Source organism: Protopterus annectens, chromosome 5.part0 (assembly GCF_019279795.1).
Source record: "Protopterus annectens isolate FY-2018-M chromosome 5.part0, PAN1.0, whole genome shotgun sequence".
Taxonomy (NCBI): Eukaryota; Metazoa; Chordata; order Ceratodontiformes; family Protopteridae; genus Protopterus; species Protopterus annectens.
The window spans coordinates 855,473,249-855,497,156 of NC_056735.1; the positions used below are offsets into that span (position 1 = coordinate 855,473,249).

General features: G+C 37.4%; 1 protein-coding gene across 3 annotated transcripts in view; it reads right to left on the reverse strand.

The window, feature by feature from the left end:
* HEPHL1 (hephaestin like 1) overlaps positions 1-23,908 on the reverse strand; it is a 571,952-nt gene that overhangs the window by 519,923 nt on the left and 28,121 nt on the right. For all 3 annotated transcript variants that reach the window (XM_044072648.1, XM_044072649.1, XM_044072650.1), the window contains exon 2: positions 21,792-22,036. In XM_044072648.1, coding sequence (XP_043928583.1) covers positions 21,792-22,036 — 245 coding nt within the window. The remainder of the gene's footprint in view (positions 1-21,791; positions 22,037-23,908) is intronic.

The following is a 23,908-nucleotide window of genomic DNA, read 5'->3' on the forward strand; positions in this document are numbered from 1 at the left end:
TGATCAACTAATTCCATTCCCTGTTATAGAAATTTGCTGATATGAACATTCGCTTAAGTGAATGTTTGCTCATGTTGGTTTGATGAATCAAGGTTCACAGAGTTGAACCTCTGATAACATGATATAGACCCTGCCTTGGTACCTCTCCCAGTTCAGCATCCATCCTGCATGATTCTCTAATATGAAGTTGTGGGGGGTATGGGGGCATATGATAATTAGTCATGTGTTGTCTGTCTCTCAGAAATGCTTCCAGGAAGGTATCTAAAACCATGTAGATCAGCATGGCACCCTTCACCTCACTGCAGTATTGAACACAGCCAGAAGGCAATTTCAACTGCCTTACACAAATGTGGTACAGGGATCTGGGAGGTGGGGGAATCACTAGACACCAGGGAAAATAGTTAAATGTAAAAAATAGCACCAGTGGCTGTATGGGAATTGGGTGTGGGGAGATGTACTAGACTACCAAGGAAAATGCTTCAAGTGCCATAATAGCACCAATGGACATAATGGCATCTGGATCACCAGGGATTCCTCTTAAGTCTCATAATAACAACAACTGCAGTACATGGATTGGGGGTGGGGGGATGCATTAGACCATAGGGATTAGTCTTAAAGTGCCACTATGGCACCAATGACAGTATGGCATCAGTGGACGGGGAGCAGTAGACACCAGGGCAAATACTTAAATGTAAGTGGCCTAATGGTATGGACAGTACAATAGAAATTGGTGTAGGGGGTACAACAGACCACCTGGGCATAATAAATAGGTGTCACAATAGTACTTCAACTTTTATGGGGGTGGGGGGAACAACAGGAGGGCAGGCAGCTTTGGAACAGGTATGGGGATTGTGGTGTCCATGTGTGTCTGTGCTTGTGTGTTCATGTTGTGTGTACTTGTGTGTGTGTGGAAAACTGATTGAGGAGGAATGCCACCACCTATGTAAGCAGCATTTTGCTACCATGATGTGCAGATCAACAATGATCTGCATGTCACAGTCATAAATGCAATTCAGGAACATGCAAATAAGTCAATAGTGAGGTCTTACCTCATTGAGAATAACATGTCTCTGAATCTCAAATGAGCACAGTGGGAGAAAGGCCTTTCAAATGTGAGTCATACAGTTTATCCTAGACCCTTTCATGAATCCTGCGGTATGTCTTTATAGCGCATTGTACTCTTCTCTTCTCTTAATTGCGTGCATATGGTCTTTAATTCTTTCTTGCAACTTCCTACTGGTTTTCCCCACATAAAATGATAAGGATCATTCACATGTAGCTACATATACAACCATAGCAGATACAGAATTAAATCTATTTTTGGCACCATGCAGTCTACCAATAACATAATGTAAACCATACAGGTTACTTTATTCATACTTACACTGCCTGCACATCCCACAATGAAATGTATCATATTAACAAGCTCACCACATCTTTCTCTTTCCATCAAAGCTTTAAAATTATAGCCCATTTGATAATAAAACAGACATAATTTATAACATTTACTAAAACCTCATTACTTTGCAATATTTTCAAATTATCACTAATAATCTTTTTAATCATACCAGCTCAACACTAAACCCATCTCCCTTTCCTTGGTATTTTTTTTCTAAGTTAGTATTTGAGTTATTCAGAATATTTACTATATTACTATTTACTATATATATATATATATACATATATATATATGTATATATATATATATATATATATATATATATATATATATACATATTTTTTTTTCTCCCTTCTTTAATTAATGTCATTATAATATTCATTTGAGCTATAGGATAAATCTTCTTACTTTAAACATTTCCCTCAGCCTTTGCATACTAAATCTAAAATCACTATCATTACTCATAAGTCAACTAATTCTTCTGCCTTGACTTTTATAAATATTTAATTTCATGCTCTTTGGATGTGCATTATTAAAATGTAAAAAAAAAAAAACTATTACAATCTTGAATCAAACATCTGTTGCAGCAAATCTTTATTAATACAATCATCTAAAAAAGGAATTGATGTTTCATTAAGATTCATTTTAAATCATAAATACTGGGCACTGTTATTAATATAATTAACAAACGCTGTACCACTGTTCTATACACCTTACTTTTCAGTTTCTTTGGCCTTTTCTGTCAGTTGGCTGCAGCCCCTCTGATTCTAGCTTTTATTTTCTCATTCAGACTTCCCTTATCCTGAACCACCCCTCCCAGATACTTGAAGCCATTAACTTGTTCCAGTATTTTCCCTTCTATCTCAATTCTCAGATTCTTCTGAACTCCACCATTTGTTGTCATTACAACTGTCTTATCTATACACAGTTTCATCCCATGTGCCTTTAGTTTTGCATTCCATTCCCTACCCTTTGCTGAAGTTCTTGCTCAGTCTGCCTGTAATGCCCTATCACCTGCATGCAGCAACTTTGTTGATCTGTCCCCTCTCATCTGTTTGTTGATGTAGTCCATCCCCAGTATGAACAGCAATGGGCTCAGAACTGATGTACCCCCACTCCCACTGGGAACCCTTCTGTGAGATGAAACATTGGTTGTACTTGAGTCATTGGGTTCCTGTATATAACCTGCCTTAATTCTACCAGTGTTTCTAGGACTTCATACTACCGCAGGACCACCCAAATCAGCTTTCTTAGGACCCTGTCATATACTTTCTCCAAGTTTATGAATGTCCAGTTGGACTATTTCCTCATTTCTAACTTCTTCTCAACTATCTGTCTCACTGCAAACATTGGGTCATTTGTGCTGCATTCTGATCTGAATACAAACTGCTCATCTCCCATCCTACTTTCTACAGCTCTGCATGTTTGTTTATTAATCATCCTCTCCAGAAGTTTCATGCAATGTGCAGGAGTTTGATACCTCTGTACTGTCCACATTTGTGGATGTCCCCTTTGTGCTTGTACACTGGTATGAGTGTGCTTATTCTCCAGTCATCTGGGATATGTCTTTCTCTCCACACTGCTATGAGTACCTAAGGAGCCATTTCTCCCCTATCTCATCCAACATTTTTATCACATCTACTGTGACCACATCTGAGCCTGCTGCTTTCCCTGACTTCATGGGAACTATGGAGGGCTCCTCCCCTTCTCTCATTGCAGGCTGTTTCTGGGGTAGTACAGCTTCTGTGGGGTTCAGAAGCTGCTGAAAGTACTCCTTCCATCTGCATTTGATGTCCTGTGGACTGGTGAGCAGGATGTTGCTGGCATCCCTTATAATGGGTGTCTGACTATCTTTTGTATCTTTCTGTTTTGTCTTGCAACCCGTTTCTTTGTGTTATCTACTGAATTACTTTCTCAAAGCATGTACAGTGCCTCTTATGCCTTTGTCTTTGCTGTTGCAACTCCTTTCGTAGCTTCTTTGTTAGCCAACCAGTATTCTTTCAAAGCCTGGTCTGTCTTTTCTATCTACTGTTTCACTGTGGATGACTTTGCTTAATAAGGACCTTTCCTTACTAGGATGAAGACTGCCTGAGTTGCATGTTGGCCACTCTTGTATGTGATCTTGTGACTTTATACCTGGTTCTCCAACCATTTTTGGACCCGGGTATTCCTCATATCCTGTTCTGTCTATCCTGATATGTGCATTCAAGTCACCTATTGTTAACAACAACTGCTGTCTGAATGCAAATACACTCTTTTTCATCACTATCCTGATGTGGGGAATAGGGTTTATGAATACTGCCCTATTATTAGGATAGAGTCTGATTGTCATGAGTCTTTCACTAATTCTGATGACTGATGACATCCCTCACTGCCTTCTGCAGCCTCTCCCCCAACACAATTCCCACACCATTTCTAGCCTGCCCTCCTCCTCCTGAGTAGTAGACCCTGGATCCCAAACCAAGTGGCTTTGTTGTATCCAGATTTTGCTTAACAGAGCAATCCCCTAAGCAGGCAATTGGAAAATGGCCAGTCAGCCAGTAGCTTATTGACCCAGGGCTGCTGGGCTTTATGGCGGGCACATACCGGTCAATAAGGGCACATACTCCCCCTCCCATCATTAGCATGGGTCCCTGGAGTAGGTCACAGTAGGCCAGGGTACATACACCCCTTCCACAGTTAGCATAGGTCCCTGGTGTAGGTCAAAGTAGGCCAGGTTCTCAACCCTCTTATCACCAGTAAATACTCATGCCCATTTGACAACATGACTGAATCACCAAGAGCCATATTCTACACTGTTGAGTGGCTACCCTTGCCACAGCATGCAGTCTGGTTGGTTTATAAAACTATTCCCCCCTACAGGGCATCAATACCCCTATTTAAGCATAAATTTGACTAATGACCATTGCCAAAGTCATGGACTAAAACTCAATGCCAAGAAAATGCATTATAGTGCTTTTTGGGGAAACTGACACCCAGGCTAATTAATACATTGATAAGTCACCCCTAAGAGTTAACCCAGTAGTCAGTGATCTGGGAATATATGTAGACAGTAATCTAGCCTTTGAACAACATGCAGCCAAGGTAACAAGAACATTATACTATGTCACTCAACTTATAAGTAAGGGAATGGCATCCAGGTCACAAGAAAATCATAGTGCCACTTTATTTGGCCCTTATTAGACCCATCAGTGAGTATAATGCCTCCTTCAGCATGTACCTGACCAAACATATGCAACAGTCGAAATACTTACAAATGTTCATTACCAGGAGAATCCAGGGTAAAAACACATTGTCCTATGAGGCTCACTTTAATGCCCTATCTCTATAGTCAGTCTCCTACAGGTTACTGAGAGGTGATCTATGTCTAGCATACAAGGCATCCTCATTTCCAGCCCTGATGGACCTTTTGCCCATCCACAAAGCAAACAGCATTAGAACCACTAAATCAAAGGATTTAAATTTTGCTTGTGACATAAATAAGACAGGTTGGCAATACAAATATGTGCCTCAGAGGATCCCCTTGCTCTGGAACAAGCTCCCCATCTATAAGAAGCAAAGGCCCTATTTAAGTGTAACTTTGATCAATGGCTGGAAAATCAGAAATTCTTTCTGGATCTGGCCTCCATGTCTCTGACACTCAGAGGCAGACAGTAATGCCCAAACTAACATATCCCTCACCCCACCACATACCCTCTGGAAACTTCTTAACTAACATACCACCACCTAATAAATGACCATGATACGTAGGGACACAATGGGGTTGGATCGCACAGCTAGGCTTATAAAGGCTCTGCTGCTCATTAGCCTAGTGTATAACTATGAACCTAAGAAGAACTGTCTGAATTCAAGTACATCAGTGATGAGTTCAGTCTGTTCTTTGTTTTTTCATTATCATATAGTGATGTTCACTTTCAGAAAACAATATGCACAAGCAGAACCCAATTTAACAGCTTATATTGTTCCTAAGGGATGTAGATCTTATCAGGGTGAAGTCACGTATTAGTTGAACAATAAATACCACTAGTACTGTTAATCTGCAGGTTTAGGAGCACAGGGTTCTTGTCATGTGCCTAAACCTAGCCCTTCCACTGCCTCTAACTCCAGTGAAACACATTACCTAACCAAAACCCTTTCACAGACAGTATCACTAGACAAGGCAGGTAAACACACACTCTCAGACACACACCATCACACCATTACACTATCACACATAGACAACACTAAAACTATCAGCTAACTTGCCCTTGTTCTAAAACTAAACCACAAAAGTAGTCCCACACATGTACAGCCCATTTACCTGACAAGAGAAATAAATTTGTTAAATAAGTTCCCTTGGAGAAAAGAGCCAGGGCTGGATGGACTGACAAGTGTCAATATTAAACCTTCCACTACTGTGCTTTTACCAAAAAGCCATGGAAACTAGATGCTTGCTTACCCCTAGGGACTACCAAAGCACAATGTTTCTCAAACCTAACAGGGACCCACAATCTGATACTAAGTACAGACCAATTTTCCTTTTACAAACCAAACTGAAAATATTTGCCAAAATGCTGGCAGTCAGATTGAAGCCTAATTTCTGTGATGGTTCTAGAGAATCACCTGGGTGTCCCAAAAGGGAGGCTTGGGGGGACCCACTGCAGTCAAAACATGGCTAAATACTGACAAATTAACAAAAGAGGTCTGGGGCTCTCTACTGGACTTGAACACTTGAATCCCTTAATTGGAGTACTATATGAAAAATGATTTTTACTCACTCCCTCAGCTATTCTCTTCTATACTCGCTCAACATTCCTCTCTTGATATAAACAACCATTGGGATTACTTCTCATAGGAAACTATTAGAGGTGATAGTGTATGATAATCTTATATTCAAGCTGCATATACAAAATTGCATAAGAAAAACTCATTAAAACTAGAGATACTTTACAGAGCCCAAAACTTTCTAACTGATGCAACTAAAACTATACTTGCCACTATTTATCTCCGTAGTCTTCTTTATGGTGTTCCCATCTTTACTAACCTCCAGGCTTCACAAAAAAAATAAAACCTGAACAGCAAATTTGCAATGCATACCCCTTTCAGAATCTACCACTTTATAGCACTGAAAAGCCTAAATTGGTTAGAACTGGCACATCAACTAACATATGCACAGCTTCTTACCACCTAAAAAACTATCCAGCACCCATCTGCCTGTGCAGCACTAAAAAACATTCTGCACAACTACATTCCCAGTCAGTCACTGTGATCTAGTGACCAAAACCTTCTATCTACAAACCTAGCAAATCTGTTTGGCTTTGTCTGTACTGTACAAAGTTACTAAAGCCTGTAAACCCCTACCTATATCCATCTGGTCAATACCCTACCTCTCCTTCAAAACATACTGAAAGACTTCTTAGGTAAAATCTGTCTCTGTTCTTGCTCAAAACCAGGATAAACTATATCACTAAATGTGAACGAGTACCTTTCCATTCCTTATACCTCCTTACTCGTCCTTCTTCACTTACCTCCTTATGGCTATCTACTTCTCTTCCCTTTCTCTCTAAATATACTTTAAGCCTGTTCTCCCCTCACTTCATATTACAATTCATATTTGTACAAGACTAATTTCCTTTTAATTTCTCTGCAAACTGTTTCAAATTTTTCTAAATATTAAAATGATTGTCATATTGTTAACCAATGTTTTTATATTATGTCTAATTTGTTACAATAATTTAAACTGCAGATGTTTTGTTTTATTTTTAAATATTGTAAAAGTATTGTTCTTAAAATGTTTTGTAATAATTTGGAGCTTTTCTCCCCAGGCCTTCACTAAAATGGGCTTCTACCCTGTCGGACTTTCCCAATAATCAAATGTCATTAAATAAAAAAAAAATAAATAAATAAAACAGATAGTAATAGATTGGGTAAAATTCCTATATGTAAATCCATACGTGAAACTTTTTACTTAAATTGCATTCTGTCTGAATCAATCTCATTATCACAGGGCACATAGCAAGAATGCTCCCTCTTCACAATAGTATATATTCTTGTAGCCTCTGTGATAGATACAAACTTACAGACCAAACATAACTCTTTTTTTTGCCCATGGGAAAACCGCTCATCCAGTCACCACCTGGTTCGCAGATAATTGTGTGGTTTGGCTTAATGACCTTGTTAAGCAAATTCCTGATTTTTTTTTTTTTTGCATTCATTGGAGATGCTTTCCTATGAAACAGCTTCATGTGTAAATAAGGAAAAAACAAAGTTCTTCACTTTCATCCCAATTATCCATATCCAGGAGGAGACAGCATCTTTAGAGTTCATCGCCACTGTGAATCATGTATCTTACCTTGGCACTAATATGAAGCCTGTTACAGAGCATATAAGGAATCTGATTTGTAAGTGGAAGTTGTAAGATGTACTTCTTGGAGTGTATTCAGGTTAGTAAGATGCTTCTCCTTCCAGAGCAGCTTTTCATTACATGACATCTACCACATGCAACATTCTCTCCATAAATACAGCCCAGAAGACAATTGCTGACTTACATTTGGGAAGGGTGAAATCTCAGAATTAATAGGTTCATAGGTAGGTACTAGGCTATTGGCCCTAGGGACTATATAAGCCTAGCCAAAAAGGTACCCTGGCTTTCACCACCCAAGAAAATTATTTTCCTGTGCCACTGTCGAGCAGAGCCACAGAAGTGATCCCTGGGGTGAATTTCCTACTTCCCATCCAGTCATCATGATTTTTCTTGAAGTGTGCTAATGATGAGCTTTTTTTGATATAGATAGGTAGTTTGTTCCAGAGTATGGGAAGTCTCTGGGACAGGAATCTATCCCTTCAACATGTTCTGTTTATTCTGGTGACAAGGTTTAGTTCCCTAGAACATGTAGCTTGGAGGGATTGTAATTTCTTTAAGTGGAGCATGTCCAACATCTCAGGGTTTGACATAGCTTTGTATGTTAGGCAGAGATCGCCTCTGAGTAGTCTATATGCGACGGAGTAAAGCTGGAGATTTTTGAGACGGTTTGCATAGGGCATCTGTTTGAGGCTGGTAATCCTCTTTGTGAGGTATTTCTGTGGTCTTTCCAGTTAGCGAATATGGCAAAATGCTCCAACCACAGTACTGTAAACCAAGTTAAAGGAGAACCAGAGACCATGTAGTTCAAGCACGAACAGTTTATCAGCAAATCCACACCACGGACATAACACCAAAACACATTAACGCTCCACAGTTCCTTATACGTTTTCGTCACCAAATAACTTCATCAGATGATATACTGAGAACACATTAGGCATTAATAAATAGCTATCCTATTTAAAATGAACCAATCATGTAGTGAATAAAGGTGCAATCATTTTAAATAGTGAAAAAATACTGAATATCTTAAATCACAAAATACATAAATAAAAACGTCAGAAACTTAAAAATTCTTTAAAAAACAGTTTTCATTAAATAAGAATTATAAAAATAAGTATAAATATATATATTTAAAATGTATTTAAAATTGAATGAACCATCCTACACCCTCTAGTGGATAACAGTGGTTATATACCGATTTAAACAACTTGAATTGATTGTTGTTGAGGTTACTATAGTTTTGCAGCCCTCAATTTAAGGACTGGTTTGATGGATAACATATCATTCAAACTTGGACTGGTGCATGCATCCAAAGTTATTTGCCAGTGCAGTTCTCTATATTTGATCATATTTTCCCAGGGGCCACCTCCGGGGTCAATGGGGACCACTTCAATAACAAAAAATTGATAACTTGCTTGTGGGCAAGATAGAAGATGTCTATATAGAGCATTACTTTCATTCTTTTTCCTTATCTCATATAAATGCTCATATATCCTCTGTCTAAATTTTCTTTCCATCTTGCCTACATAAAATGAACCGCAGGTCCCACAAGTTACAATATATATTACCCCAGTTGTATCACAATTTGCATAGCCCCTGGTAGATATATCTCTACCTCTAACCTACAAGTATAGAGTTTCCCCTGTAAAAACATAACTGCATTGGCTACAGTGCCCACACCTGTGAGTACCATTTTTGATGTTTTGAAAAGGTCTAAGCTTATTATTGTGTGCACCACCCTCTAAAATATTCTTGATGTTCCGACCTTTTTTATATACACATTGTAAAGGTTTATCAAATAAGTCTTTCGGCTTTTCCTGGTTAGGGGTCGCCACAGCGGAACTCCAGTCCGCTAATGATTGGCAGTAGATTTTTACGTACTGGCTTGCCGGGCCTAACACACAACCTTCAACGAAGGAACGCCCATTCACGCATGTCGCCACACAGAAGATGCTCTAACTGAAAATCGAACGGACAACGTCTAACTGTGAGGCGACAACACTACCGCAGCACCACACTGGTTTATCAAATATAATACCTAAATCTGATAATGCAGAAAATTTCTTCTATTCTTTATCAATAAATTGTTTGATCAGGTATGATTCACCTCTATAGGTAATAGTCAAAACTGATTTAAATAATCTCTCTCCAGTAGTCATGTTATTGTTGTTATTAGTGTTGACTACATCCAATTTACCTAAACTTGGGGCAAACCTACCTTCTCTGCCTTCACATACTTCTTTCAAATCATCCAACAAAAGTGCACTAGGATAACCTCTATCCTGGAACATTGCCAGTATGAAATCACATTCTGCCTTAAAATCAGAACTTTCTGAGGTCATTTGACTGGTCTGAACCAGTTGGCCCTTCACTACACCTCTTTTCTGATGTGGTGGATGTGCACCAGTGTAGTGAAGGTACAAATTGGAGAAAGTCTGTTTTCTGTGTATTCTAGATTTGTAACCATTATTGGTCTTTTGAATATTAACATCAAGATAAATTAACTCTTCACGATTAACTTGATGTGTAAATCTAAGAAAATTTGTGGTGGAGGAAATATAATCAATACATTTTGAAAATTCATGGTTAGTACCATTCCAGAACAAACAAATGCCGTCCAAAAAACGCACATAAAGGTTCCAATATTGCCTAAAATCTGATTCTAAAACCTATTCATTTTCCCAGTATAGGAGAAATATATAAAGAAAACTCACATACCCAAATTCTTTTTTGCATTTCAAGTGCTCATACCCCTTCCACCTAAAGAAGGCAATCATTAAAGGACAACTTGCAAGGCCAGCTAGGATGTCCTCTTTGGAAACTACCTTTCATGAAGAATGTAATTTACTAAAGAATATGTTTCTGAAGAGGGCTTATCACCTTCAGTTGGTAGAGCAAGTTATAGCTGAAGTCACTAGCAAGAGAGAAACGGGGCTGTTTAAACCTATCTTGCATGCAGGGCAATGGAGACTACTTATGGGTATGTCTGATAATGGGGTTCCTAACTTGAATGAAGAACAGAGTTCTAACAAAACTGACTACTACCAGTTTTATTACTTCTTTTTCTATCGATGGTCAAGCCTTATGTGATATTATTATGTAAAAGTGGGTAATGATCAGTGAGGACACAACTATGAAGCTTAGACTAGGAGACTTCCCCAAGGTGGTTTTCAAGAGAGGTCGGACCTTAAAGATGGTTTTGGAAAGACCTAATGATTTGTATATTCCAAGTGGTGGCACGTATAAATGTGGGAGATGCTCAAGTTGTAAATTTATTTTCACCGCCAATAGGTTTAACATCAATAACACTAAATACACCATCTATGGGAAATATAATTGTGATACCACTGGTGATGTTTACTTGGCTAGTTGCCAATTATGTTGTGGTTTCTACACAGGAAAAACTGAGAGACACTTGAGGCAGAGCATTTACGAACACCAGTATGAAACAGCGAAGTCAAATTTAAACAATGCACTGGCCAGGCACACTGTCGCAAACCCCGGGCATGCTTTTTTATTCTTGGTCATTGAACAAGTAAAGAAAGATGTAAGGGGTGGTCATTGGTCACTGAAGTCAGACGAAAGGGAGTGTTTGTGACAGCTGATAATCAGTACTTGTGTTAATCCTGGTTTGAATGATCATAGTAACTTAAAATATGTTTTAAAATTAAAATCACTTGATAGGTGATTTTTTTTGTACATAAACAATTAATTTTATGTACATACATATACAGTTTGCTTGTCTTGCATACATATGGGGGGTATGTTTTCTATTGTTCATATATAGTTTTTAATATTGACTCCCTTTGAAGGGTTTATTTTTTTACAGTTGATTGTGCCTGTGTTTTATACATGGCTTTGTGTGGATTTAGAAATTGGTATATATACCTTTAAAATTTATGAAGGCTCAGAGGAAAGGATGTGGTGTCATTGTACTAGTTTTATTTAAATTTTAATGAAACAAGTATTCTTTGTCTGAAGAAGTTCACATATTTTGTGAATGAAAGCATTAACAAAATATACCTTTAAAAGTTCTGCTGGTTTCTTCATTTTAGCCATCTGGCTTGGATTACAATTCTACTCAGATATATTTATAACTCTTCGGTGGGGTACATGCATTCTGTGGAAGCAAGTAGCTGACCCTCCTGTTGTTTTCTGAGTTGAAACAGATACTATCTGATTTTATAAGACAAATGTCGTATATGTGAAGCTACTTTGAAAAGTTTAATGTATGGCAACTGTGTAACACAAAGGTAAAATATATTAAATCACCATACTCTTTTAATCATAATAATAATTTGAATTTCACACAGAAGTGCTGATAGCTGCTGGGTTGGGGGCTGTATAGCTGAAAGTAACTAATTCTCTTGCCATTTGCTTAATATGAGCAGGTACTATATGTCGTTGCAGGTCTAGTGTGCATTTGTGTGAAATAAGAAGGGCTGCGTAACAGTGGTTATTGTATTTTACATTAAACAATATATTACTGTCATCATTACTGTTATTTATTTTACTACAACCAGACATCGGAGGTGTACACAGTTAGTAATGTGGTTACAACTAATGAGTAGAGAGACTATCTGTCTGCAAGTGCCTTTCCTCAGCTTTTGTCTGACCACTGTTAAATAATAGTTTCTGGTCTAGTGTGGTAGAAGTGGTGTCACATACTATGTTGTAATTGCTGAAATCAGTGTAAATCTTGTATTGGTGTATCTTATGATTGTGTGTATGGGGAGGGGGAGTTGCAGTGCACTTGAGTAACACTTAGCCTTAATTGCTTTCACTTTACACCATAAACATCAGCAATGTCTGAGGCTTCTTCCATGTAAGCTCCACATGCCCTCTCTTTCTCTGTATTGGTTTATCTGTGTGCTCTGTTTTCCTTCACTCTCTATGAAGCCATGTTGTACATCAAATGGTGTTCCTCAGTTTATCTTTATTTAAAGTAGGTAGCATCTGAGTGTGTTTTTGTATCTTTTGAGTTCTCTGGCTTGTGATGGGGAATATAAATATGTCAGTATGTGTGTGAAAAATTGTTGCCCCTGACAAGCTAGGTCCAGTCTAAAATCAACCCCCTGCTCAGAGGTGTGCATAGATGGTTACTGTAACTTGTTTGGTAAGCTGGGGATGATATCATTATTTCTTTAATTTTCCCATACCTCAGAGATGTGTACAGGTCACTGCAGGTTGCAGAAGTAACACATTATAAACATTGCTGAAACTCTCACAATCAAGCAATGGAAATGTATGCAGGTTACTAACTTTTGTTGGAATATTTAGAAAACAAGTGGAGCTAGGCCATCACATAGAAGCATTTATTAACTAATAAAATAATAAAACGGCATAGAAATGGTGCAGGCATAGAAACATGGATAAGCATATTCAACTCATAGAGGCTTCATCAGATCCTGCATTACTGCCAGTACTCCTCTCCTTTAAATGTTTCTCCGTGGTGGCCTAGCTCTGCTTGTTTTCTAAATATTTTTGTTTGGTTGAGCAGCCTTTAGCAATTGGAAGTCTGTGTATTTTTACAACTTTTGGAGGAAGGTAAGAAGACATGCATTTTTTATATGCCTGACTGCAACAGGTTAAAATATGTTACGTTAAATTACTTTTTTCGGTTTTGTCTCAGTCTGACATGAGATCAGTATACTGACAGTGTCTGTCTTTTGGTGACATGATTCAGAAGACACTCTGAATACATATATGACAGCAGTAGCAGCTTGAAATATATGACAGTGGCCATTTGTGTTTTCATTTTAATCCCAATCCAGGCCTAGAGAATTACACAGAAACAGACTATCATTTTTTTAAGGGGGTAGGAGGGAATACTGTTGCCAGATATAGTTTATGTATTTGTGCAAACATTTGTCTTTTTATTTTGAATGGCTGTTTTGTCAGCTTTCAACTTTAAGGCTTGGATATAATCCATTTGATGATTCATCCTCATCCTCTATCCTTAAGAACTTTCTATTTTTTCAATTTCAGAAATGTTTCTCATACAATTTCTCATACCAATACCTGTTCTTCTACTTACACACTTATCCTACCAACATCCATTAACCTTACAGTTCCAATGTCCTCCAAGCAGAATACTTCTAAACCTCATCTCCCAATTATACCCTATCTATATCATCTCATATATCATACTATTCATGTATATTTATCCAAACCAAAGCCATTTACCCAACAATTAAGTATTAAACATAAAAACAATCAAACATGCCTCTAACCAAACCATCATGTCTCCATAGCCACAAGACTTAGCAGTGCCATCCACCTAAACCCATGTCCATCTAAGCATATTCAGGCACCAATGAGCATTATCTCCATCAGCTCCTTTATCATTGCCAACTCACCCACAGTCCCACCATGGCCTTCATACATACCATACCAACTTACAAAGTATTTATAACAAATGCACTGAAGTGCATGCATGGGTGGCAGTGCACTCTCTAGATATCTCAGTTGCCACAGACGCCTGGCTGAACCAGGAAACAGAAAAATGAAGAAATTGCCCCACCACACTATAACATTATCAGATTAGACAAAGCCTACAAAAAATCTGGGGTTATTGCTATTTTCTCCAAAGACACAGTAGATATCTTCTCTTTTCTCCACAACCTGCCAAGTTTCTGTAGCTCAGTAATCCTACTAACCATGTTAAAAGTAAACACTGACAAGGCAATCGTGGGTATATACATATCCCCTGGTAACAATGCTAAAACACTGCACAATATTCTCTGCTGGGCTTGCTCAAAAATCCCTAAGAAAACCATAATAGTTGGTGATGTTAATATAGACTGGATTTTCAGATTCTATAGTTTGCAAATCAATAATATACAACTGTACAAGTTCATCCAACATATAACCACACCAACTAGATATAACAAAGCCACAGCCAGACAATCAACCCTTGACTGGATCCTAACATCCCCTCAAGTAGAATATCATCACATGAAACTTTCTCTGACAGCCTAAATGAACACTTACTAATCAACACCCTAAACTAACAAAGTAACAGCTCCAGAACACATCATTGCAGCCTGGTAAGAAAACTTACTACTTTTCATGAAGACACTTTTATTAATATACTATATCTTTTAACTGGGGTCACTAAAGACTTTCCCCATTTATGATGCTGTTTCCAAGTTCAATAAAATCTTCCCAGATATTCTAAATAACTATTCCCTGGCAGGCTAAAAGATTCAAAGCCAGCCCTCTCATGTAACTATAATTAGTAACTAAACAACTCGTTAAATAAATAGAAAAACAAGGAAAATCAAGGAAGGGCTGGACAAAAAATAAAATAGCTCCCACTTTACTAGCATAAAGACAAGTAAAATATCCAACGACTTATCACTAAAGATAAGAAACCCTATTACTCAACCAATGAAAACATACACACACTAAAACACACTAACAATACAAAACTGTTCTGGGTCTCAGTCAATAAACTATTAAATCCAGGACAAGCTAAAGAACTGACACCAAATTCACAGAAACCGAATGACCATAGCCAATGAATTCAATACCCACTTTATACAGACTACACTGTCAATAACCAACCAGGTGACTAATCAAACTATTGGTGCCCCTACCCAACCAAAATCCTGAATTGTTTCTCCTTCCAGTCCTCAAAAAATGCCTGAAAAAATTAAAGCCTATGACAACTGCCCCTAACAACGTACCTTGCAAATCATATCTGAAAACAAAGACACCTTGCAATTGAAAAAATAAATCATTCATTATTCTCTGTCCAAGGGTAGAATAAGTTCAGATCTTTTAAACAATAGGCCAATTGCTATTTTACTGCCCCTATCAAAACATTACAAAAATGTATTCATATGCAAATTCTCAATTACCTAACAGATAACCAGCTTCTGTCTTCAGCCTAACACAGCATCTATCCTCATCACAGCCCAACAACTGCTTTGCTCAATTTTGTCAACAATCTCAGAAGTGCCAGAAGCCTAGTCTCCATTGTCTTCATAGACTTAGCAAAAACACTGTCTCCCATCAGAAACTCTTATATAAGCTCTCATCATTAGGGCTCATCAACTCTTTACTGCAATAGTTCCACAGCTACCTCTCAAACAGATCACAAGCAGTGAAATGGAAAAGTGATTTCTCCACCTTCTTGTTTGTAACTATTAGTGTCACACAAGGATCTTTGCTAGGCCCCAAACTTTTCAATATATTCAATTACCGCTACACTGCTACAAATATGCTACCATAGTTCAATAGGATGATGATTCAACCCCAATCTGCTCTGCCAAATCTCTTTCTGAATTCCAAGACCTTATGCAATAATCCTTCTTAGCTATTGAAACATGTATAAACAGCTCACAGCTGCTAAGCACTAAAAAAACTAAATTACTACTCTTTATCCCAAAATACATCAACACAACAGTATTCACTATTGTCTCTGCAAAACAGCACCGTAATATAATAAGTAGGCAACACAAAATTACTGATGTCATCATAGATAACCAGTTAAAATTTGACCACAATGTAACACATGTGGTTGACAAATTCATCAAAGACTAGGTATATCCTAGCGAGTAAAAAACTACATCACTGACATAACCAGAAAATGTATAGCCTCTACTTTCTTCCTGTCATCTCTCCTCTGTGTTGCCCCAATCTTCATCAACCTTCAAGTCTCTCTCAACTGTCCAAACTTAAGTTATAATAAAACAACCAAATTTGCAATTAAATTATAACAGTAGAACACACTACTACCTAGGCCTCAGAGGATTAAACTGGTTGGAACTATTACATCATCTAGTTCTTTCTTAACTAACGACAATACACAGACTTCTCTATAAGCAAGAAAATTACTCATCCCTTATTAACTTAATTAAAGCACTACTCCCCAGTAAAATGCTACATTCTAGAGAAAAATCACTAATCACTATAACCAAATTATTTAATACCGAAGGTGGCTCTCTATATTCAAATAGTGTAGCTAAACTATGGAACTACATCCCACTACCACTGAAATCTATTCAGAATACAAACTCATTTAAAACACAACCAAAACCTATTCAATAAAAGGACCTGCTCCTGTGCATCTCCAGGGTAAATGCCACTGTTATTTTCAGCTTGCCATATTGAGAAACCATTTCTCTTAATTCAGAATCTTATGCCCCATAACTATTCTTTGCCAATACCCGAATAGTTATACTAGCCTTTTCCAGACCCATTACATAGTTTAGTGACACCCCATGTTAATTTTATGCCCTACAAGGTTCCTTCTCTCACCTCCATATTTTTGAATTTCTAAGCACTAATCACATGATCTATTATCAATTTGACAAACCTAGTAATACACCTTTTCAAATGTTCAGTGTTCAACATGTACTAATGCATAAATATCTTTGTAACAGTTGCCTTTATTTCCTGTTAGTGTAATGTAATTATCAAATGGATATGTAATTATTAATATACATTGTTTAATGTCTGTTGATATATATCACTGAATGTCTGTTTAAGTGTGCATGTAATATATTGGAGCTTTTCTCCTCTTGCCTCCAGTGAAAAGGATTTTTTGACAAAACCCAGTAAACAAAACCAAAAATAAGACATGCGTACATAAAAATAATTTTTTTCTTCCTTGAAATAATAAAAAATACTTCATTTCTTTCCTTACTTCTCATTCTTGTTCAAACCACCATTGCATCAAATATTTGGGAAAAAAAAACAGTAAAGCACACATCAGAGCATTTAGAACCTCATGGTGTCTAGGGCCAAGTGGGCAGTAGACCCCCCAGCTTATTTCACAGATTTCCAACACATTTATTACAGTGTACTTCGGGTCACTTAAGGTGTGCTGAAATGAAGAAGTAAAAAGCAGAATGAAGAGTATCACTGAATTTTCTTCCTTAATCACGATTTTTGCTCAGTCCATCATAAGTTGAAAACAGTGTTTAAAAACTAGAAAATGCACTTCAAAGCATCTATAACCACTTCTCCCCCTACAGCTTCACCCAGCCTAAGTCAGTTACTTCTTCCACAGTTATTAAAGTGTAGTCTTGCCTAATTAGGATTTGTTGAATTAAGGAATGAATGAGTGAAGGTAGGAAGAAATGAAGAATAAAACAAACTATGAAAAAAGGGAAAACTGAAAAAGAAATCTGGATGGTGTGGGGAGGGCAGGATAACAGGATAGAGGGAGGCACCAGATGATGTGCATGGGGTGAGCAGTGGGACATGGGGATACCATGGAACCCTTCGCCTCAATCACCATTTCACTTATGGCTGGTCTTGCTGGAAAAAGAACAATACATTCAACATTTTCCCCAATGGCTAAAAGAAATGCTTAGAAAATACCAATGTGAGGGAAAAAAAGCTAAGTCTGTAGCTTGGATGCATACAGGCCTCAGTGTCTGATGATTAAATATTCATGTTAAAATCCCTACATTTATATAACACTAAACTATGACCTAGACATTATTTTGATTATTACATTGTTTTCAGTTATCCAAACAATGTTTTTTCAAGACTGCATCCCTTTTATTTCTGTGAACTCTTCACTTCTTTTTTATTTATCTTAAGCCTGACCAGACTAATTCTGGATTCCCATAACTCTCCTAAACTTGCTGTTGCTACATAATGGACCTTTATCTTTCCTATGTCTTCACTTATTCAATGCCTTCTTTCAGCATTTGTCCTTATATATCGACATTTAGCATAACTTCATCTTTTGAAGACAACATGAAACAAGCAGCAGCAACTGGACATGGTGGACTGCTTTGTCCTCTGCAGAGACTTCTATAAGGGACTCACTCTTCCTCAAAACACTCACCTTCAAAACACTTAATAATAGGTCAGACAATGAATGAGTTGGTAGACTTTAAAGATTCCCTGCAGACTGCTCTGTCAGAGATACTGGGTGAGCAATTTGGTGTATCTAAGGAAATTATATTTTTGGGCTATGAGACAGAATCAGAATTGTTTAGACATAGTAAGGCCTTGCTAAGTTTAATTATGGTGGCTGCCAAAAAGCCATTACTAGAAAATGGAAATCAAAGTCTAAACCAACTTTACTAGAAGTAGTGAATATAGTAACATAGATAAAACAATTGGAATTGTGATCTTTAGAAAAGGGTAGGCACAAATTGCATAGGAACAATGGGAATTGTGGGAATAATACATGCAGAGGAGGAAGAAGGTTTAAAAGAAGGCAAGATCTGAATGAACTATGTAATGTTTAACTAACAATGACTGGATAGATTATAAGCGATGTATAATGCTTGCATCTACAATTATATCAACATGGTTTGTGATGCATAATGTTTGCAACTAAAATTATGTCAATATGGTTTGTTTTCATTTATATAAATGTATGATTGCCAATGTCATATGTGATAATTTAAAAAAGATGTTTCTTCTTTAAAAAAAAAACAATGGGTCAAGCAATGTTTCATACTCATCAATATCCTATCTTCTTTGTTATTATTACTGGTTTTCTTCCCTACTATCCTGTGAGTCACCTTTGCAATTCACAGTCCCACTTGTAGTTCAATGCAAAAAAAATCACAATATACACATCCTGATAGATACAGATCTACTCTCTCCAAATCCCCTCCCCAAAAGCTTCTTCTGCTCTCATTTTGGACACTGTGAACCATTTGTACAAATTAACTCAGACTTTGTCCCTTATGCAATACTCTTTCCCATCAGTCTTAAATTTCCCCTTTACCAACCACTACAAGGGGACAACACTTGTACCAGTGAAATCTAGTGCTCTATCTTAATTTCATTCATAAGAACCAAATTTAAGGCATTGCTGTACAATTTTCTGCTACTAATCATGTCAAAATCTAAACTGAAAAAAAAAAAAAAAACACATCCTCTGATAGACTGACATGGTTAGTGCTGGTACCACTGGGGGAAAATTCAATCCAACTCAAACCAGGCTGATCTTCCAGCACAAATAAATAACTGGGATTACATAGTCCTTGTTAACCTCTACTCTTCTGTAACACCAAATTTCATTGATCCCTATCAGCTCTTTCACAATCTCTGCTTTCAAAACGTACTTTATGAGATGGAGCTGCTTGTGATTCGCAGTGCCTTCTCAGAGATAGTAATACTTTAGACATAGATCCGGATGAATCAACTGTGAGTGACTTATTTAAGGACATTCACCATTTCATCACTAGCTGTAAGTATGTTGATCTCCTCCTTAGTCAGGTTCATTAGTTCTTTTTATTAATTCCCTATTTAGATTTGCATCCATGTTGTAGAACCTCATTCTTCAGTTACCCCTTTTAAGTCATATGTAACCTTCTGCCATGAAGTTAAAAATCTTCATTCCCTCTGCTTAGAACTATACCTTTATTTTTCATGTCCAATTTCCAAACCTTTTAGGGCCAACATTCACAAAGTGGCAAACCAACATAAGCCACATGGTCTGTAACACTGCTTAGGAATATTTCTTAAACATTTTCCTACCACTTCAAAATATTTTTTTCCTTATACTAATTAGAGGATACTGAAATACTCAGCCCTTGATTAATCCTCTGCAGATCACTTTTTGAACATAGGCTGGGATAATAAATGATGGAAAGCATGTTCAGGGCAGACTGGGACCAATTTGTCCTGCTGTGGAAAACTGAGCTATATTTACTTCAAAATCAAAGACCACAATATCAAACACTACAAATTATTCTCAATTCTAATACCAAAAGCAGCTGAAGGAAATGCATTATGCAGCTGAAAAGTGTAAAACATAATTTAGTTTGTTATTAACACTAACTGTGGCATTTGTTCAGCTCTGTATTTCTACCCTTTCCTCTACCTTTGTGTCGCACTTTGCAAAGCTTTCCTTTGTCTCTCTCATTCCCATCATGCTACTGCAGTCTGTCACCTTTCCTTTATTATTGTTAAAGATGCAGACAATCAGCTTTATTATATACCCTGCATCACAGCTAAGTTATCTGGCCTCCTGTGCAGTTCCAAGAACACACACACACACACACACACACACACACACACACACACACACACACACACACACACACACACACACACACACACACACTCTTCTGTAGAAAAACTGTAGCAATCTGCTTGTTATAAACACAGCAAGCAGCTTGCTACAGTCAAATCAACACATATAAAGTGCTTCAGTGCTTTAGCCCAATGCAGTATCGGCATTTGTTTTATGCATCCTTGTAGCTGCATTAAGAATTGTTGGTGCTACACCTTTACACCATTAGCAGCTGCCAAGCCTGCCTGTGGATAGCCAGCCCCTTCACTTTGGCTTAGCTACTGCATTACATGTACCAAACTATGTCTCAAACCAGAAGCACATGGAATGTTTCATGTTTCTAAAGGGCGGTGGTGTTTTGTTCTCCATTATTCTGATGCAGATCATAACCATCTCTTTCAACAATAGAGACTTAACTAATGTCTAGAATACTGACACAATCCAACCAACACCAGTGCCAACAAGAAACACAAAAATTGCAACAAATGCTGATAGTCCCATCTGTATGGTCCTTACCCCGACTAAGCACTTGTAAACTGCTGTGGCAAAACAAGTGAAATTCCATAACTACTTATAAGGCAGTCACAGCTATGAGCAGCAGAGCTTCTGGAAAGGATATAGTATATCCATGACCTGCTTTCAGCAACTAATGTATTAACTCTAAATTCTTTCATAGATTTATTAATGAAGAACCCTATTTTTCACCCATTTCCCATGCTAAACTTCTGAAAAAACTCATTAAATATAAATTGACTGAATTTTTGATGCCTATTAGAGTTCGCAGATATTAAATATTATCATGTGGTTGTTTACTCATATTCACTGAAAATGGTTCCTCTGGATCTAATCACTATCCTTGTTAACAAGCAAATAAATAAAATTACATACATAAAGCTAACAGATGCTGTTCACACAGTTAGGACTATTTAGCCACTCTGAAATAAGTTCCAGGAGTGAGTTAATCTCAAGTTAAAACATTAGTGTTACATGAATTGAGGTAAATTTTCTGCATTTTCTTTATTATTGAAAATAGAACAGAAAAATATTACCTTCAGAATCCTTTAGATATAAAACTCCGTGTGGATGAAGGGAATAGTTGTGACAGGCAAAGTTCTTTAAGTGAACAACTATTGTATCTTCTGTTTCAGCCATTATAATTGGGCCCAGGAATCCAAGCCAGTCGGGTTTGGGAACTTCTTGAGTATAACTTCCATCTGTGAACTGCTTGTAGATGGCTTTTTTATATATACTTCCTATTCTGTCTGGTCCTCTTCGAAGAAACACCGATGCTTTCCTAGAAAACAGATATAACACATTTACACTGATTAAATTAAAAGAAAAAGTGACTGTCAGGGATGCAGATTAGCAATGTGTTACACCTAGATTTAATATATCTGTGGTTACTCAGACATTTTTCATGTATATTAAGTCTAACTTAGCCACGTATACAAACAGAGCACAGTATTATCTTTAAAACTGGTGATCCCATGAACTCAGTTTGGAAAAGAGCCCAGACATGGCAAGTTTGAGTTTATATTTTATTTATTTATTTGTTTGCTAAATGAATATGTGTACTGATTCAGATAAATCAACTTCAGAACCAACCATTTATACACTGAGATGTAACTGTATTGCACAATATTACAGCATAAATCTTGCATATAATAAAGTACATATCATTCTGTAGCTTTTCTATACAGTAGACTATACAGCCTAATGCTACATAAATATTACTTAGTTAATGCTTAATAGAAGCAGTTGAGAACACAATGTGAAATATCCTCACAGGCAATTTAAATCATCTGTATAGATACAGCAAGAGAAATATATAAACATCTTACTTTATGCAGTTTTGTACTTGAAAATATAAAAAATACAACAAATTTAGTATGCGATCCATCTATTCATGTTCCCAGTGTTTTAGTGTACAAGTTGAGAAAGTTGGATTTTGAAAAAGAAACTGTCACAAACATGGAACTGAGAACACACTGTAAAAGCAAAATAACCACAGTAGGTAATCCATGGAGAATATTTTTTAAGAAACTAATCCACAAAGCTTTTGTCCCTGCACAATCAGGAACTTCATCAGAATAAAGCAATTCCTCCAGAATGGGATGGCGGTCCACACAACAGAACAACACCCTGCCCCTCATGTACAGACACTGTGCTTCTTGTTCGGCTCTTGACATTTTCAAGAACTTTTGTGGGAATTCACACACTGCAGTCAGGAGCGGCCTTAGGTCAACTGGTGCCCTAGGCAAAAGGGCTCCATGGCATCCCATACCACACCATCTGGTGCCACCATCCTGGTCTACCTACACCAAATAAATACTGGAAAAGCACCCCTGCTACAGCAGCACCCTAGATGGCCTATGCCTAAGGCCGGCTAGTCTTGTTCTCTGGCAGTTCCAGAATAGTTTCCTTTGCAGGCAGCTTCTTTACAGCTCCCAAATCCTAAAGCATGGTTAGCTTGTTTCTCTGCTTCTGAAGTTGCCTGCAAAGGAAACTGTTCTGTTATTCTGATGAAGTTTCTGATTGTGCAGGGACGAAAGCTTTGTGAATCCGTTTCTTAATAAATATTCTTCGTGGATTACCTACTGTGGTTCCTTTGCTTTTACATTGTGTTCTGAGCTCCGTGTTTGTGCCTGTTTTCTTTTTTGTTGTGGTTTTTGGTGCTGTTTATTTGGAAGTTGCATTTTGAATAATACATTCTGCTTATTAAAATAAGGCTGGTACTTGGGTTGTGGTTGATGGTATAAAAGAAGAGAAGGCCCTGTCATCTTTAAATAATTAAGTGGTAGTCACTCTGCATAGTTATCAGAGATATTTTGACTAGACCATAGCGAGTAGTTGTTTCCATATCTGCTTAGCCTGTCATCTATAATAGGGCAGTAATGCTTGTGTCTTAGTGTGCATATCAAAGTCGGTATTCATAGTCTCTTGTGCAAATGTAATGGGGTACTCCTGATGCTTAAGAATGAGTGTAGCTAAGGTAAGATTCATACAGGTCATTTACACTAATGCAAAATGCCTTAAAAATAATGAGATGCAAATGAGAAATGCTGAAAAGCATAATATACTAATGAAGTCTTGCAATTCATAGTTGACATCCCTACAGTATGTACATCTGTTGATAAAAGCGATGCTTTGCCTTTGATACTGGAGT